The sequence below is a fragment of the Nasonia vitripennis genome, assembly GCF_009193385.2.
Source record: "Nasonia vitripennis strain AsymCx chromosome 5 unlocalized genomic scaffold, Nvit_psr_1.1 chr5_random0006, whole genome shotgun sequence".
Lineage (NCBI taxonomy): Eukaryota > Metazoa > Arthropoda > Insecta > Hymenoptera > Pteromalidae > Nasonia > Nasonia vitripennis.
Window position 1 is genome coordinate 259,161 of NW_022279657.1, and position 16,218 is coordinate 275,378.

Here is a 16,218-nt window from a genome sequence, read left to right on the forward strand (position 1 = left end):
AAAATTAAAAAGTGGTGTAGTGCACGTATCAACTCGGAATCGTTTTTTAAATCAATGATGATACTGAAAAGCTTGATATTTAATGTGCGAATTTGTATATTTCCGTAAATATAAATTCTGAGGGAGTAAGTAACGGTCCAAGTTACGCTACTAATGAATGTTTAATTAAGTCTGAACAACATAATCTGTCAAGTCATTATCTGGTAAATAATCGTCTGTAAGAAAATTCTTTTAATAAGGGATTAAGTATCTGTTAAGGTTGTCAGATCATTGATATTTTATATCTTATATTTGAATAAACTTTAACTTTAACTTTAATCTCTGAAATGTATAAATAACTACACTGGATGATACAGTGTAAAACAAATAGTTGGAATAGAAAAGAAAGCAGTTTACAACAAATTAAAGTGTAGTGTAGTTTAACTCAGTGTGATATTAACTCTAATAAGAAAAATATACTGAAAGTTAATAGTTGGATTGTAGATCCAATTTATAACAAGCAAGTGAACAATCGATAAAATAAGTTTGAAACTAAAGAGGAAATCTTCAAGCTTAAAAATAAATGAAATTTTATGTTGTTGATAAAAGCAATAAGCCTGATAAATGTGTGCAAATCACTTAAGGGGAGGTGGGAGCTATAGCTTCGCATATACGCCACGGGGTATTTAGTATTTCAAATGCCAAAAAAAAAACTAAAAGCCGTATTGACATTTTCTTTCAGGAGAATGATTCACTTATCTCAAACCTATGGCGCTCTGCTCATTATATTGATGAAATTTCAATTTAAAAAAAGTTAATAAGTAAAATTGGTGTTTAAGGTTGGCGCTGTAATCGCATAAATACGCGTAAACACCCGCTCGTATTTCACAACTTTTACAAAAACCAAAAGTCCGATTGGTATTTTTTTTTTCGGTAGAATGATTCACTAAACTCAACACTATGGCGCTCTGGTGTTGGTTTTTCATTGCAAGCTTTGTTCTAAAAGTTATATGGAACAGAAAAACAGTGTTTTCAGCTCCCACATCCACTTAAAATGCTGTATTAAATATAGCAATGAGCTATGCTCAAGCTATTCAAACTTTGATAATTCATTGAAAGTTGGAATAAACAGTTTGAATAAGTTAAATTCTTTTAAGCACAGATTGTAAATTGGTAAAATTAATTTAGTCAAGTTACAAAATTTAGTACGTACAAATAATCATGAAAATCTTGAAAGGTTTTATTTTCAATAATTTCATTAAATTGATGATTTTTAGTTTGTATTGTAGATACATTTAACAATGTTTGTTCAGTGGCGTATTCAAAGAAAATACAGAGTTAGAATCTTAGATTGAAGAGACATAATATCTGTATAAAATGTAGTTAGAGAACATGTGTCGAATACATGTGCCCTATTTAGGCAGTATATGATAGATAGTGCTGGATAAAAGAAAAGAAAGCGTTCCTTGCAGAATTTGATTAAGATAGGCATTGTAAGAAGTTTGAATAATCTGTTATTTTCGGTATAGCTATATGTCGGAGTAATAATACGTTTGAAATTAAATTAAAGTTCACTAACCCTGACATATACCTGAAAATAACGGCATTGCTGAGATGACATCACACTTATAACAGTGATTCAAATTTTGAACTTTAGCTGAAAAGTAAAAATAAAAAAGACAGTTGGATTAAACAATAATGTGAGTGACAAAGTTCGGTTTCTAATAAATGGATTCAAAGATAAAACCGCTGCCAATTCTTTGGCACGTAGCTTCCTCCAACTGAATTTATAGTTGTAATACATCAAATATTGTTTAAATATACAGTATTGTCTTGTCTTAAAATTGTGGGAATATGTTCCCGAAGTGTTCCAAGGATCTCGTGAATTATTTCAGAATGTTTTCATAAATATTCTTCGAGTTACATAGGGTCAAGTCGTAAATGATCTAAGCACTTTTTGCATTTTTAAAAGGTAAAAGGTAAATGTCAACTAAAACAGAACGGCTTTCGTTAAAATGGCTTAACATTTTTACAGGAAGTAGATTATCTATTTTCTATTATCGTAATTTTTTCAAAACTCTTGACTATTTAGTTTAAAAAAAAGCGAAAAGTTTTACAAAAATCGAAAAATGGACATAAAATGACCATAAAATAGTCAAACAATGGTTAGAATCTTGAAATAAAATGTACCGAAATTGAAAATCAGTAAACATATATGCATGTTCAATTTTATTACAAACGGTCGCGTGGTTCCAGAATCCGTCCGCACAGACATTTTCTTAAAACGCATGATTCGAACTCTAAACACCTTTAAATGCGTTTCTATGAAGTTTTAGCAAAACTAAAAAAAGTACTATTACGAAGCTTCCTCTAGGAGAAAGCAAAACTCATAAATGAAGTCAAACATATGCATTATGATTGAGAGTTTGAAACTAATCTGATTAGCATTAGCTTCACTAAAGAAGTTTGATTTCAAAGTACAGCAGCTTGATGTTTGAGAACCCATTTTGTAAAAGATTAGTAGTAAAGTGATATAGAAATACTGCGAGTATTTACTGTTCAACTGAAACTAAGTAAACTAAAGTTTGTAAGATTTGATGAGTCTTGCAACATTTAATAAAATAATTCAAGTCCGAAAGCTTCATGTAAGAACTTTGTCTATTTCCTTGGTCAAAGAAACAAGTATTTGAACTAACCAGAAATGACATAAACAAAGTGGATGGAATTAAATTACAGTTTCTGCTAGAAATGGAAAAGTTGAACATTTACCTGGGTATTGAAATAAACTGTGACAGAAGCGAAAACAAAACTTAGCTCTAAAACACATTGAACAAGTTAGTTTTTTACAAGAAAGTTGTAGATTCTCAGTCACTACTAAAAGTTTTTGATTTGAAATGCTGCATACTATAAACGCTTGAAGTGAAACATGCTTATCAACGATCAAAACATATCAGAGGTCTGGGTCTCGAAGGTTGAAGGATAGTTGGATAATTACGAGGACTTTCAAATGCTAGTCTTGCTGTCCGTATCTGCTCAAATTTTACAAAGCGATTTGTAATCAAATTGTACGGTGATACAATTAATGATAAGTAGAGAACGCATCGATATCTTACACAGCTCTGTAAACTTGTTAAGCAGAGTGCGTAGCCCTAGTGTGCATACGCAAATATTGTCAGAAGATAGCATATCTACAATTCTCTAAGTTTGAATTTGAAATATTCTATTAGCTTAATCTGATTTTTGAATATTCTTCTTGCCCACGACTCTTTAGGATGATGATGTCTCTGAGGCTAGTCAACAAGCAAGTTGCATTCTAAGGCTGAGACATATGATCAAGTTGAATATTATACTTGAGAACATATGGACAGAAATTTGATTACAATTAGCTGGATGACTTGAATTGAATTCAAGAAGCCGAACGATTGCTGAAAGTATCAAATAGCCAGCATATCCACAAGAAGTTTCCTTTTGAATTGCATGCAAGGCTGACTTTATTATTATTATTATTATTATTACTATGGGGCTTGTACAGACCACTGGACGCATGGGTAATCCCTTGGCGTCCCTCCGGTTAGTTCAGTCGCTAATCAAGCGCCAATCGCCTCCCAGAATGAAAGAATTCCGGGGGCGTGCTTGGCCTGAACATCTTCCGCTTCTAAGAAAGGGGCACCTAGATGCCGCCTCATGCCCGTTATGGCGGGGCAGTTGCACAGGAGGTGTTCAGGGGTCTCCTCCTCCGTGCATAAACGCTGACTTACTATTATATCATAACTTTTAATAACCATGATTTATGCTTCCTTTCATAAGACAATGCAAATAGTACTGCACGGAAAAACTTTTCTTTATTCTATTAAGTTCCTACCCTGGTTTTTATGAAGAAAAAAGCATAAAAATATAGTTTCTTTTAAATATATAATTCGGGTTGCAACCCTTTGGGTCATAAACACATCTCATATCTTTGCCTGCTTATGAAAAATATTTCCCACTCGGTTTTATTACAAAATATTAATTAGAAGTCGAGATATGATAAAAAACAATTTTCAGGGGTAAAATATGAAGGTGAGAACCCCCTTTAAGTGGATCTCGGCACAAAAACAATACGTGTCCCTATTCTTTTGAGTTATTCTTTTGAGTACAACAACATATAAAAAAACTTATTAAAATCGGTAAGGTCAGGTTGGGGGGGGGGGGGGGATTTACGTATTAGTCACAAGACCTGGTACGAGTAGCAGTATACGATTTTAATAAATTTTCATAATTTCCCGCGTCGTGTTACAGAACACGAATCATCACCAAAATGAGAGGACGAAGAGCTCTTCCACGATGTATTAAGGAGGTAGCCACGTAAAATTCTGGTGTTTATCAGCCACAAATTACCGCTGTTTCGCCGAGTCAAAAATGTCGAACAAGAGTGATACTTGAGCGCCGATCAGGAGATTATTTGTCAGCCAAATATCCTTGCGTGAGTGAGAAGTAGATGTGTGTTCTTTTAGTTGAATAAAGAATTCCTGAACTGTGTAATAGTACGAGTTGACCTGTTGCTTTTCAGACCTCCAGCCGTGACAGAATCTTCCCGGGGAGTCGTAAAAAACTGAACAAGAGAATCATGTCCTGGCGCTTAAAAATAAATATTCGGACGCGATAGTTCATAAAAACGAAGGGTATTGTCCCAACAAAATTACATCGTTACAAAATGCATCTTTCTGGATATCAATAATGTGATCCCGGAACCAAATTAAAAGAGCGAATAAAAAGAGGTGATCCTGGAATTAATCATGCTGATAAAGCTTATGCTTTTGCTTTTAACAATGCTATGAACTATGTAAAACTGGAATAGTACTGCAATTTAGTAAGTTAGTAACTAAAGCTAAAAAATCAATGACAGCAAGTAAATGTTCTCCCAAGATTATTCAATCAGTCTTAAAGGGTGCACGTAAAGTGAAAGAAAGAAGTAATCATTCCACGTGTTTTTTTCTCATTTCTTCAAAAAAGTTGGTGAAGTTATACAGTTCCTCATTCCGCTGTTTGCAGGAATAATTTCGACCAATGTGAATAAAGTTACTTTATACCGGCAAATGCGGTAAAAAAATTAATGAGGGAATAAAAAGCTAGTTTTGTCCCGCTTTTCAGAGAATAAAGTGTCTATTACAGCTTAGTCGCAAATAACAGTACATTATGCAACAAGGGACTAAAGTCGTTGATTATTCCCGCGGGTGGGTTTACTGCCCGAGCTTCGCTCGATTTCAGTCCCATATTGCATATAGAACTTTATTCACGACTTAACTGTGTAGCCACTTTGTTCCCTTGAATAGTGGGACTTACGTCAATGCAAATACAATTTTCAAAACTTTTAAAAGTTTCTAAAATTAAAATTTTGTTTGAATTATTCTTAAAATTTTTTTATTTTTCCGAAAATTTTTTAATTTTAGCGCTTCGTGGGGTCCATCCTCCGTGTCCGTGCTTGTTTCTATGCGATGACAGAAACGTGCTATTAAGGCCTCCGTCTGTGTGTGTACGCGCTGGCAAAAGCGTGTGCGTGGCTTCAAGACTTACTTAAGAAACCGCCCAGACAAACTTAATATACTTACTCATTATTAATAATTTTATAATTCAAAGATCTTGTTTCATCGTAAAGGTCTTCTACTCGACGCACATAAGCATTTGTCGAATTTTGAATAACAACGGCTGCCTCTCCATATTGAATTTTACATGCTTCAGGAAGTGAATTGAAGTAGCTATCTAAAATCTAAAATGACAGTTGCTGTTAGCATCTTCGAAATAATACTCTGTAATTTATAATTTTTTAAAAATACATACATCCGATAATGGAAAATTCCAAGATGCTAATTCTTTCGGCGATTTCATTAATTTCCAACTTACATTATTCGTATCAACCATTTTTATTGAACTATTGAAAAAAATTAATCAGATTAGATAGAAAATTATTTTCATTGATGCAAGCTTCTTTAATTTTGATACTAATTCGACGCTTTCAAAGCATCAAAACAAATAAATTAAAAATTTGTTTACGAATTAGAACGAACTTTTCTTATAAAAACAATTTTTAAGTTGATTAGATCTCACCATTGGACAAAATTGTTACAAAACTAACAGTTAGCATAAAGTATTTGCCTATAGATCTTATGTAATCTGAAACAAACAAATAATAAATATATTTACTATTGTACAGAGATACCGACATTAAAAATTGTTATAAATCATAAGAAAAACGCAAAATAAAATCTTAAATCTACTTCTACGTCGATGAAAACTAAAGTGACTATAATTAAAAAAAAATTAATTAAATTAAATAAAAGTTATTTACCCTTACGAAAATAATGTGCAGAGATCTGCACAAAATTTGAACTGCATCTTTTTAATTTCCAGAATATTCTGAAAAGCAAAAAAAAAATATATTATGAGTGCCTATATAGGTGTTACATCTGGATAATAAAAAAAAACTCTGGTTGTGAATAGCAACATTTATATTTTTCAATAATTTGTTTTAAACAAAAATTTTATAATATCTTGTAAAATAAAATTTTTGGAGTTCATAATTAAAACTTTTTTGTTATCATCCAGGTCGCACCTTAAGAATATTCTGGAAACTAAAAGGATACGGTCCAAATTTTGTGCAGAGATCTATGCAGTGATCTGTGCAGAAATCATTGCAGAGATTTATGCACAGATCTCTGCAAATTATTTTCGTAAGGGTAAGAAAAAAGAATACTATGCTGTGCATATGTAACAGAGTTGAAAGAAATTAATTTAACATTGATCTAAGTTGGAAGAAAATAATTTAACATTGATCTAAGTTGAAAGAAATTAATTTAACATTGATATAAGTTGTATTTCAAAATGATATTAAAAAAAAAACATTCTAACTTAATTATTATAGTCAAATTACTATATTTTCAGGAATAAAATCGTTAACAAGACAGAAACAGTTGAAAATAGTTGTGACATTTAATAAACATAATAGTATAATATTGTGTACTAAGGGCGTAAAGTGGGCATTCTTAGGTCGAGTGTGGAATTTGCAGTACGAGTCAAGGCGAGTTAGCCTGAGCCGAAGGCGAGGGCGTTTACGAGCCGCAGAAGAGTACTGCAACATCACGAGGCCAAAAAGCCCGCTTAGCCCTTGGTACACACCATATTTTTTGTAACGCATGTACTGATTTCCCCGTTCACACACACGCACACACACGTACATAATCATACACACATACGCACACACGTTTTTCATTTTTTTTTTTGCCCACCGGTAAAAAACGGGTCCTTTACGCTCGCATAATAAGTACGAAAAACGCGAAAATCGTGCTTGTGTTACAAAAAAGAATTAATGCATCAGCAGGGTTGTTGCGGGGCAGATTTGAAGAAATATGATTACGATTTTTGGCAAAAGATGACGCCGAAGAGAAAAGTGTATAGTAAAAAGCCGTAGGTCATAAAAACGTCTACAACTTTTACCAAAATCCAGATTTGTTACAGCAAACTCTCGTCAATTTTTTTTTTAAATAGTTACATTTGATAAAAAATTGCTAGAAAATCAACAGCAAACCCTTGTTACAAATTTTTCAACAAATCAGGAGACAGATTTATATCAATTTGTTGTACAATTTCACTGTACGATTTCACAAAAAATTGATGTGAAAAATTCGTTTTCAGGAAATTGATAGCAAAATTAGAACAATCACTGCTTAGATATTCATATTTGCTGCTGCTTTGCTGTCAAGAAATTTTTTGCGTGAATATTCATATCAAGTGTTGCTGACAATTTGTTGCGTTTTTGCCATCATAAATATTGCACATCAGTAATTTTTTAAATATTGACAGCAAATAAGGACACAGATTGCCAGAATATTACACTTAATATACAATTGTGTCAATAATTTTTTACATAATCTTTAAATCCAAGAAAAATGCAAAAAACTGTCTGTTTCGTCTTTTATATTTCATTTCACTGAAATAACACTTTTACCAAACTTGGCCGTTTAAAATAAACATTTTGGAATGGTGATTATAGAATAATAGTATAATACTATATAATATTTATAATAGTCTTCGAAAAAAATCCTTAACCTTGTTTCCTCTCAGAGCACTCTAATAGTATATTGTGTACCAAGGGCATAACGCGGGCTTTTTTAGCCCTTGATGCATATTTTTTATAACGCGCGGACGTATTTTTACGTGTTAAGCAGGAGTAAGGTGACTATTTTTTGACAGGGTTCTTGACTCTTGACTTAACTACGCTCTTGTTCGTAAGTAATGCATACACATCAAAATCAAACACTTTTATTCTCGCATTTGCGAAAAGCGACTTTAGTCCCGCTTTTCAAAAATAAAGTAGCTATTATAGTACAATCGTGAATAAAATCAAAAAATAATCAAGAACTTTCATCCTGCTTGTCGGAACTCTAACCACGTCCCATAGACGCTGGTTACCGGTTCTAGTTACTCTGGGGCGGTTAATACTGACGTACCAGTCTCCTTACTTGCTTGATTGAGCTCCGCAGAAATTGAGGTAGGCTTGAGTGATTTCGAGGAGGAGTATAGCGAAGTAATCATCAGCGGTTCAATTAAGAAGGGGATCAATGTTAACGAGGAAACCTCGAACAACGTTGCCTTCACGTTGCTCACCACTGTACTTCCCACCCCAAGAAAAATGCTTACCTACGTGGCGCACAGTGGGAGAAAATGGACAAAATTCGAGCCACGCGTCATTTTTAATCGTAAAACCATGATTTTTTTTTTAAACTCTTTAAAAAAGCATCAAGTTTAAGCTACAGGTGCGGAAATTATTGTATCACCACAAGCAGTCTAACTCATCTATCCCAGGGAACAGCGAGTTAAATCGCTTTATTTTTTCTTAAAATAATTAAGCCACACACCATAAGCCAGCTAATAACCTAAATACCTACCCCTAACCCATTAACCCCTAGAAACCACCCCTACCAAACTACCAAACCACAAGCAGGCTAACTAGCCTAACCATGAGAGCAGCGAGTTAAATCGCTTTATTTTTTCTCAAAATAATTAAGTCACACACCAGAAGCCAGCTAATCACCTAAATACCTACCCCTAACCTACTTAACCCCTAGAAACCACCCCTACCAAACCACAAGGAATAAAACATGGTTTAAAAAAAAATCTTTATTCATGTCGATTTTTCACATTGAAATCATTTAAGATTTAATGTTTAGAGCGAAGAAATCTTGTTCTCGAGACTTAAACTTAAGTGTCACAGTTTAAATTTTGAAGAAAAAAAGTAAAAGCACATAAAATGGCGGCTAACACGGAAAAATCGTGAAAAATTTCCAGAATTTTTTACTCGAGAATGATAGACTTTAGAAACAAATTTACTGAAGAAAAAGTTCTTAGATTAAATAAAAAATACGTTGAACTTCTATCAGAATTTTTTGAAGATTTCTCGAATTTATTATATTAATGTATAATTTAATATAATTAAATCTTTTGATCATACGAGTGTTTGATGGTTAAATGTTTATTTTTGAATTTATTAGATTATAGTATAATACATACAAATATTGATCATACGATTTTTCGATGGCTAAATGGCAACCTTGACGTGGTAAAGGGGCTTAAATCTGTTTCAACGCCAATGACTAATAGCAGTTCATTCAACAATTACAGCTAACAAATAATGTGACTAATTTACTTGTAATAACGTCTTTAATTACGTGGTTATACGATTCTGCGTGTTTCCAGTCTGACCTGTGGAGTGGGATTTTATTATTTTTAGAAAAAATAAAGCGATTTAACTTTCTGTTCCCAGGGATAGATGAGTTAGACTGCTTGTGGTTTGGTAGGGGTGGTTTCTAGGTGTAGGGGGGTGAGTGGTTAGGTGGTTAGCTGGCTTATGGTGTGTGGCTTTATTATTTTAAGAAAAAATAAAGCGATTTAACTCGCTGTTTCCAGGGTTAGGCTAGTTAGCCTGCTTGTGGTTTGGTAGGGGTGGTTTCTAGGGGTAGGGGGTGAGTGGTTAGGTGGTTAACTGGTTTCTGGCGTGTGGCTTAATTATTTTAAGAAAAAATAAAGCGATTTAACTCTCTGTTCCCTGGGATAGATGAGTTAGACTGATTGTGGTTTGGTAGGGGTGGCTTCTAGGGGTCGCATGGGTTTAGGGGAAGGTGATACAATTTCCGCACCTGTAGCTTAAACTTGATGCTTTTTTAAAGAGTTTAAAAAAAACCATGGTTTTACGATTAAAAATGACGCGTGGCTCGAATTTTGTCCATTTTCTCCCACTGTGCGGCGCTTCAATCTGAACCTCGAGCTCTTGCTCGACTGCGCTAGCTGCAGGCGGGTCGCACGTCGCCTCTTCGCTCGCGTCGTCCCTTGGTGGTCGAGCAGCTGTCTCATCTTCTTCATCATATTTGGGCATTTTGACTTTCCACTCCTCGGGGCCGTAGTACATCATCAGTTCTTCGGCGGCCACCAGATCTTCCATTTTACCTTCGGCATTTTCTAGTCTAAAAGTATTTGACCTGACTTGCGCGATGATGGTATACGGGCCGATGAATGGCAGTGCGAGCTTTGCCGCTACGCCTCCCGCTGCAGACGAGAGCGTATGGCATCGCTTCCACACTAATTCGCCGACCTTAAATTCCGCAGGCCAGCGTCGCTTGTCAAAGTGCGCTGCCTGTCGATCTTGCGCTACTTTTGACAACTCTTTCGCTTGCTCGTGCAAGGCCGGGAGTTTAGCAAACCGTTTCTGCCACTCACCAATTCCTTTCTGTTCAAGCGCCTGTCGATTTTCTTCGCGCCACAGCGACGCGGGCGCGTTCAGCTGCCTGCCGAAATTCAACATCGCTGGCGACACTCCGGTCGCCGAGTGTACTGCGGTATTATACAAGAATGCAATCTCCTTCAAGTGCTCGTCCCAGGTACGGTGGTTACCTTCGGCGTACGTCGCTATCTCTCTTTTCACCATCCGATTTACCCTCTCCACGGGGTTTGCCTGCGGGTGATACGGCGGGTTGAATAAATGCCGAATGCCTTGTGCCGTCAAATACTCATCTATCAGTTTATTTTTGAACTCTATGCCGTTGTCAGAGTGAAATACTTCCGGCGCCCCGAAACGCAGTATAACTTGCTCTTTGAGTGCTGCTAACACTGCTTTCCCGTTAGCTTTTCGTAGAGGCATGCACTCGATCCATCGAGTAAGAAGATCTTGAAAAATCAGAGCGTATTCGTGCCCGTGTGCTGTCTTCGGCATTGGACCCATGATGTCCCCTGCCACCATCTGCCACGGTTTCTGAACTATCCGCTTTCCCATTAGACCGGAACGCAGCATCTGCTCAACCTTGCTCCGCTGGCACAGATGACAACGTTGCACGTATATCGATACGTCTCTGTACATGCGAGGCCAGTGATATAGTTCTGCCACTCTTATATAGGTCTTTTCGCGGCCGAAGTGCCCTGCCGTCGGCTGATCATAGCATTCTTTTAACACTTTTTCGCGTTGTTCTTCAGGCATTACAAGCTTCCATGCCTCTTCGTCTTCTCCGAGCGCGTCTGCGATGTTAGGATCCACTTTGTATTTGTACACTCGCCCCCCCCCCCACAATTTTCCAATCCGGAAAATTTGTAGGATTTTCGCTGACCTCTTTAAGTTTTGCGTTATACCATTGGTCTTGCACGGTGGATCCTGGCTTATCGCCGCTATCTAAGGCTCTGTCTTTTCGTACATTCGAGACAGGGCATCTGGCACGTGATGATCTGCGCCTTTACGATGTTCAATCGTGTATCTGTGACCTTGCAACTCTAGCGCCCAACGTGCGAGTCTACCGGAAGGATTCTTTAAATTACAGAGCTAGCGGAGGCTGCTGTGGCCCGTTATCACTTTAAAGTGATAACCCTCTACGTATTGGTGAAATTTTTTCACCCCAAATATCACTGCCAAGCATTCTCTCTCGCTTACGGTATAGTTGCGCTCTGCAGGTGTGAGTACTCGGCTTGCGAATTCGAGTACTTGCTCCTTTCTGTCGACTTCTTACGTCAACACTACTCCGATTCTCGTGTCACTCGCGTCTGTCTGAATCACGAATTCTCGTTCGAAGACTGGGCTGTGGAGTATCGGCGCTGAGGCGATCAGAGTTTTGATTGCCTCAAACGCTCTCTGTTGTTCTTCGCCCCATATATACGGCTGATATTTACGTGTCAGTCGTGTTACCAGTTCTGCTAGCGTTGCGTAGTTATCTAAAAACTGTCAGTACCACGACGCCATACTGTGAAAGCGTCGAAACTGTTTTCAATTTTTTGGTATTGGGTAATTTATTATCGGTGCAATCTTCTCGGGATCTGGCCTAAAGCCGTTTTACCAACACGCCGAGATACTTGACTTCGTCTCTACAGAACACGCTTTTCTCGCGGTTTACTGTTAACCCCGCGTCCTTTATCCGTCTCAGTACACGTTCGAGTACGCTCATATGCTCCTCGAACGTTTCCGTAGCAACTTTCGCGTCATCTAGATACGCGAACGTGTGTGGCTGCTGTTCAGGCGTAATAATTTAATCCATGAGGCGCTGAAATGATGCGACGGCCTCGGATAATCCGAATGGAAGCCGTGTAAACTGGAACAGTCCCAATCCGGGCACCGTAAACGCCGTGTATTGTTTACTCTCCTCATTCAGTGGAATTTGGTGATACGCGCTACTGAGATCTATAGTGAATATGTAGCGCGCCTGCTGCAATTTTCGTAATATTGCATTCATTTGCGGTAAAGGGTATGCGTCGCAGCGCGTGACTGCGTTAATTTTTCTGTCGACAGAATCGACACAGAATTGATACTTCCCATTCGCCTTCCGCACCATTACCACTGAACTCGAGAATGCACTATTTGATGGTTCTATAATTTCCGCCGCGAGCATAGTTCTCACTGAATTGTATATCTCTTCTTCTAACTTCCTCGAGACCGGAAAATATTTTTGTTTTATCGGTCTCGTCGACTGCATCTCGATCGTATGCTCTATCCAGCTCGTGCAGCTGATTTCTCCAGAGTCTTGACCAATTATCTTATCTAGGAGCGCATTAAGCGCCTCTCGTTCCTGCTCTTGTACGTCGGCCAAGTCCATCGATGCTAATTTCGTCGATCCTCCTTCGATCGCCGCCAACTCTAAATCTACGTATTTTTGATCTTCTTAAAAATACATTCTTGAAGTCTCCGGATCTAACACGGCCTTGAAGGTAAACGAGAAGTTTACTCCGACTATGCAGTCCGTAGGAAGATCCGGGACAATTGCAACTCGTACATCCTTCTTCAGACTGCCGACTTCGAATGGTAGCCATACGTAGCCTACGATGGTAGTGTAGCTGCCATCGGCGAGCTTCGCGCCGCAGCTGTTTTTGGCACTACTTGCCTCTTCAGTGCGCTCTCTAGCTGCAGGCCTAGTGGGCCCATACACACTAGCGATGCGCCACTATCATATAATGCGCGAAATCGGAATTCTTTTGCGAAGGTTTACACTTGTCGTGTTCCTTTCGGCACACGTTTTTCCGAAGACCTTACTCGCGGGGCGGCTTTCGCCCCCCGCCTATTTGCTGTTCTTGGAGGTCGTGCCGGAATTCTGCGAGCGTGCGCCGGCCTCTTCTACGCGATCGCTTCCTCGTTTCCCTCCGGGTAATCTCTTCTTATGTGGCCCTTCTAGTGGCATTTGTAGCATGTCTAACCGCATCTCTAACCGCTCTTCCAGCATTTTGCTGAACATCGTCGCCAGCTGTTCGTTGGAGTTGCTGGGCGTCTCTACTGCAACTACTGTCACTTTTGTAGATTTCGCTGTCGCTGGCTGTGCTGCTATTGGCGATCTATACGCCAGGTTGGAATATAGCATGTCGGCGGGGGCTGGAGGTGCTCTGTAGTCCTTTCCGCTAGCTACTACCGTTTCTGCTTCCGTGGAGGCGGTTTAATTTCCTTCATCATACCCAAGAGGCAAGTCACATAGTCGCGGACGGGTTCATGCGCGCCCTGATATCTTTTTTCTACGTCAGCGGCTAGACGTTGTTGTAGCCGCCTGTTAGCTCCGTACCAGCACAGTACCGCGCTGCGAAAATCATCCCATCTTTGCCACTCGTCTTTATTGATATGATACCACTAGGCTGCTAGATCCGTAAACACATAAGGCAGTACAACTAGTTTTTCTTTTTCTGACATCTGCGCCCTCGTCATGTTCTGCTCCAGCTAACCAAAAAATCTCTCTATCCTTTCTGCGCTTGTGCCTGCAAATCGCAGGTCCCATTTGCGCACCGTTCCGACGATATCTCTTGGTTTATTTTCTGGGGTCGTCGAGGCATTTCTTAGCCCTCTCGCGAGACCTTCTCTGATGTTGCTATCTGACCAGACGTTTTTCGGAGTTGCTGGCGTGCTTGTCGTCGCGTCTTTGGCAAAAGTAACTCTTGCCGACACTTCTATTCTCTTCGTCATTTCTAACCTTCTTGATAATAGTCCTTACGTAGTTGTTTACTGCGCACCAACCATCTTTCGGCGCTAGCATAGTTGTCATCATTGACTCAGGGGTCACCCTGGCCTGAAGATACCGCTCGAGTTCCTCTCGTTCCATTTCGTATCGCGAACAGTTGCAGAAGACATGTTCCGCATCTTCGTTTGTTTCCAAACATACTGGGCAATTTGGATTATCCTGCATCTTCTGGTAGTGTAGGTAGGCTCGAAAGCACCCATGTCCGCTCAAAAACTGCGTAAGGTAGTAATTCACTTCTCCGTGTCGTCTATTGGTCCAGGCAACAATACATGGTATGAGACGGTACGTCCTTCGTCCATTTCTACTGGAGTCCTATAGTCTTTGCCACTCAGCTAGGGTTTGTGCCTTTGCTGATTTCCAAACTTCCTTTTGAGTATTGTCACCCAGCTGGTTTTCTTCGTATATATTCTTTCGTTCTGTTGCTAGGAGGTCAATAGGCGACATACTTGAGATAACGCACACTGCATCTTCTGATACTGTTCGGTAGGCAGAAGCGACCCACCATGCACTTCTCCTATAAACTGTTGACAGCTTTCATGCATAGGACTTTACCAACATAGCGTCCGCCCATATTGGGGCACCATATAACATAATTGATGTAGTAACACTGGCTAGGAGTAACCTTCGGCCCTGCGTTGGTCCACCTACATTTGGCATTAGTCGCGATAATGCAGCACCGACTTTTGCTGCCTTATTGCTCGCCCTCTCAAGATGCTGCTTAAATGTTAGTCCGGCGTCTATGGTGATTCCCAGGTACTTAATGGTCGGCTGAGAGTCTATTTCGTGTCCGTCCACTGACAGCGTTATTGTCTCTATTTTTTATTTACTGGATACAAGAATAGATTCCGTTCTATGGCTACCAGTCTGCTTTAGCCAATCGTGGATTATACTTACTGTCTCGTTAGCGATTTCCGTTACCTCTTCCTTTTGCTTTGCTACTACCACTACTGCTATGTCATCTGCGAACCCTACAACTGTTGCACCTTCGGATAGCTCAAGCTTAAGTACGCCATCGTACATGATGTTCCACAATAGTGGGCCGAGCACTTACCCTTGTGGGACCCCTACGGTTACTTGATAGGTTTCCGTGCTGCTCTCTGTGTCATACAAAAGGGTTCTGTTTTTCAGGTAGTTAAACATAATCCTTCTTAAATATGCGGGTACATCTTTTTTTCGTAGTGCCTCCTGTATCTTGCCCCAACTGGCTGAGTTAAACGCATTTTCAACATCCAGTGAAATAATAGCACAGTACTTCTTGAATCCTCCTTTTTATCTTTTTTCTTCTGTTGCAGTTCTAGCGGTGTCAACTACTAAGTTTATGACATCAAGAGTGGAGCGATTTTTCCTGAAGCCGTATTGATATTCCACAAGTCCGCCTGGTTTTTCAATGACTTGGTCCATTCTAACGCCGATTACGCGCTTTAAGATCTTGCCCGGGGTGTCCAGCATGCAGAGTGGTCTGTATAAGGAAGCTTCTCCAGGTGGCTTATCTCCTTTTGGTAGTAGCACTAGGCGTTGCTTCTTCCAGTTCTTAGGAAACGTACCTTCTTTAAAACGTGAGTTGTACAAGTCCACAAAAACATCGGGGCGTGCCTATATAGCTTGTTTCAATGCAATATTAGGTATGCCATCTAGACCTGGAGCCTTGATGTTCCCAATTCTTTTGCATGCAGCCAGTACTTCCTCTGTAGTGATTGCTGAAATGGTTTCGTCATTCGCCTCCATTTCAGGAATAGCTGTT

The 16,218-nt window shown here is 38.9% G+C and overlaps 1 protein-coding gene across 1 annotated transcript in view; it reads right to left on the reverse strand.

The window, feature by feature from the left end:
* The window catches only part of LOC100115493, a 245,950-nt gene that overhangs the window by 190,947 nt on the left and 38,785 nt on the right, over window positions 1–16,218 (reverse strand). Inside the window, exons 2-4 of the mRNA XM_032602169.1 lie at window positions 6,064–6,129; window positions 5,797–5,887; window positions 5,568–5,725 (exon numbers count right to left, since the gene is read on the reverse strand). Coding sequence (XP_032458060.1) covers window positions 5,568–5,725; window positions 5,797–5,877 — 239 coding nt within the window. The 5' untranslated portion in view covers window positions 5,878–5,887; window positions 6,064–6,129. The remainder of the gene's footprint in view (window positions 1–5,567; window positions 5,726–5,796; window positions 5,888–6,063; window positions 6,130–16,218) is intronic.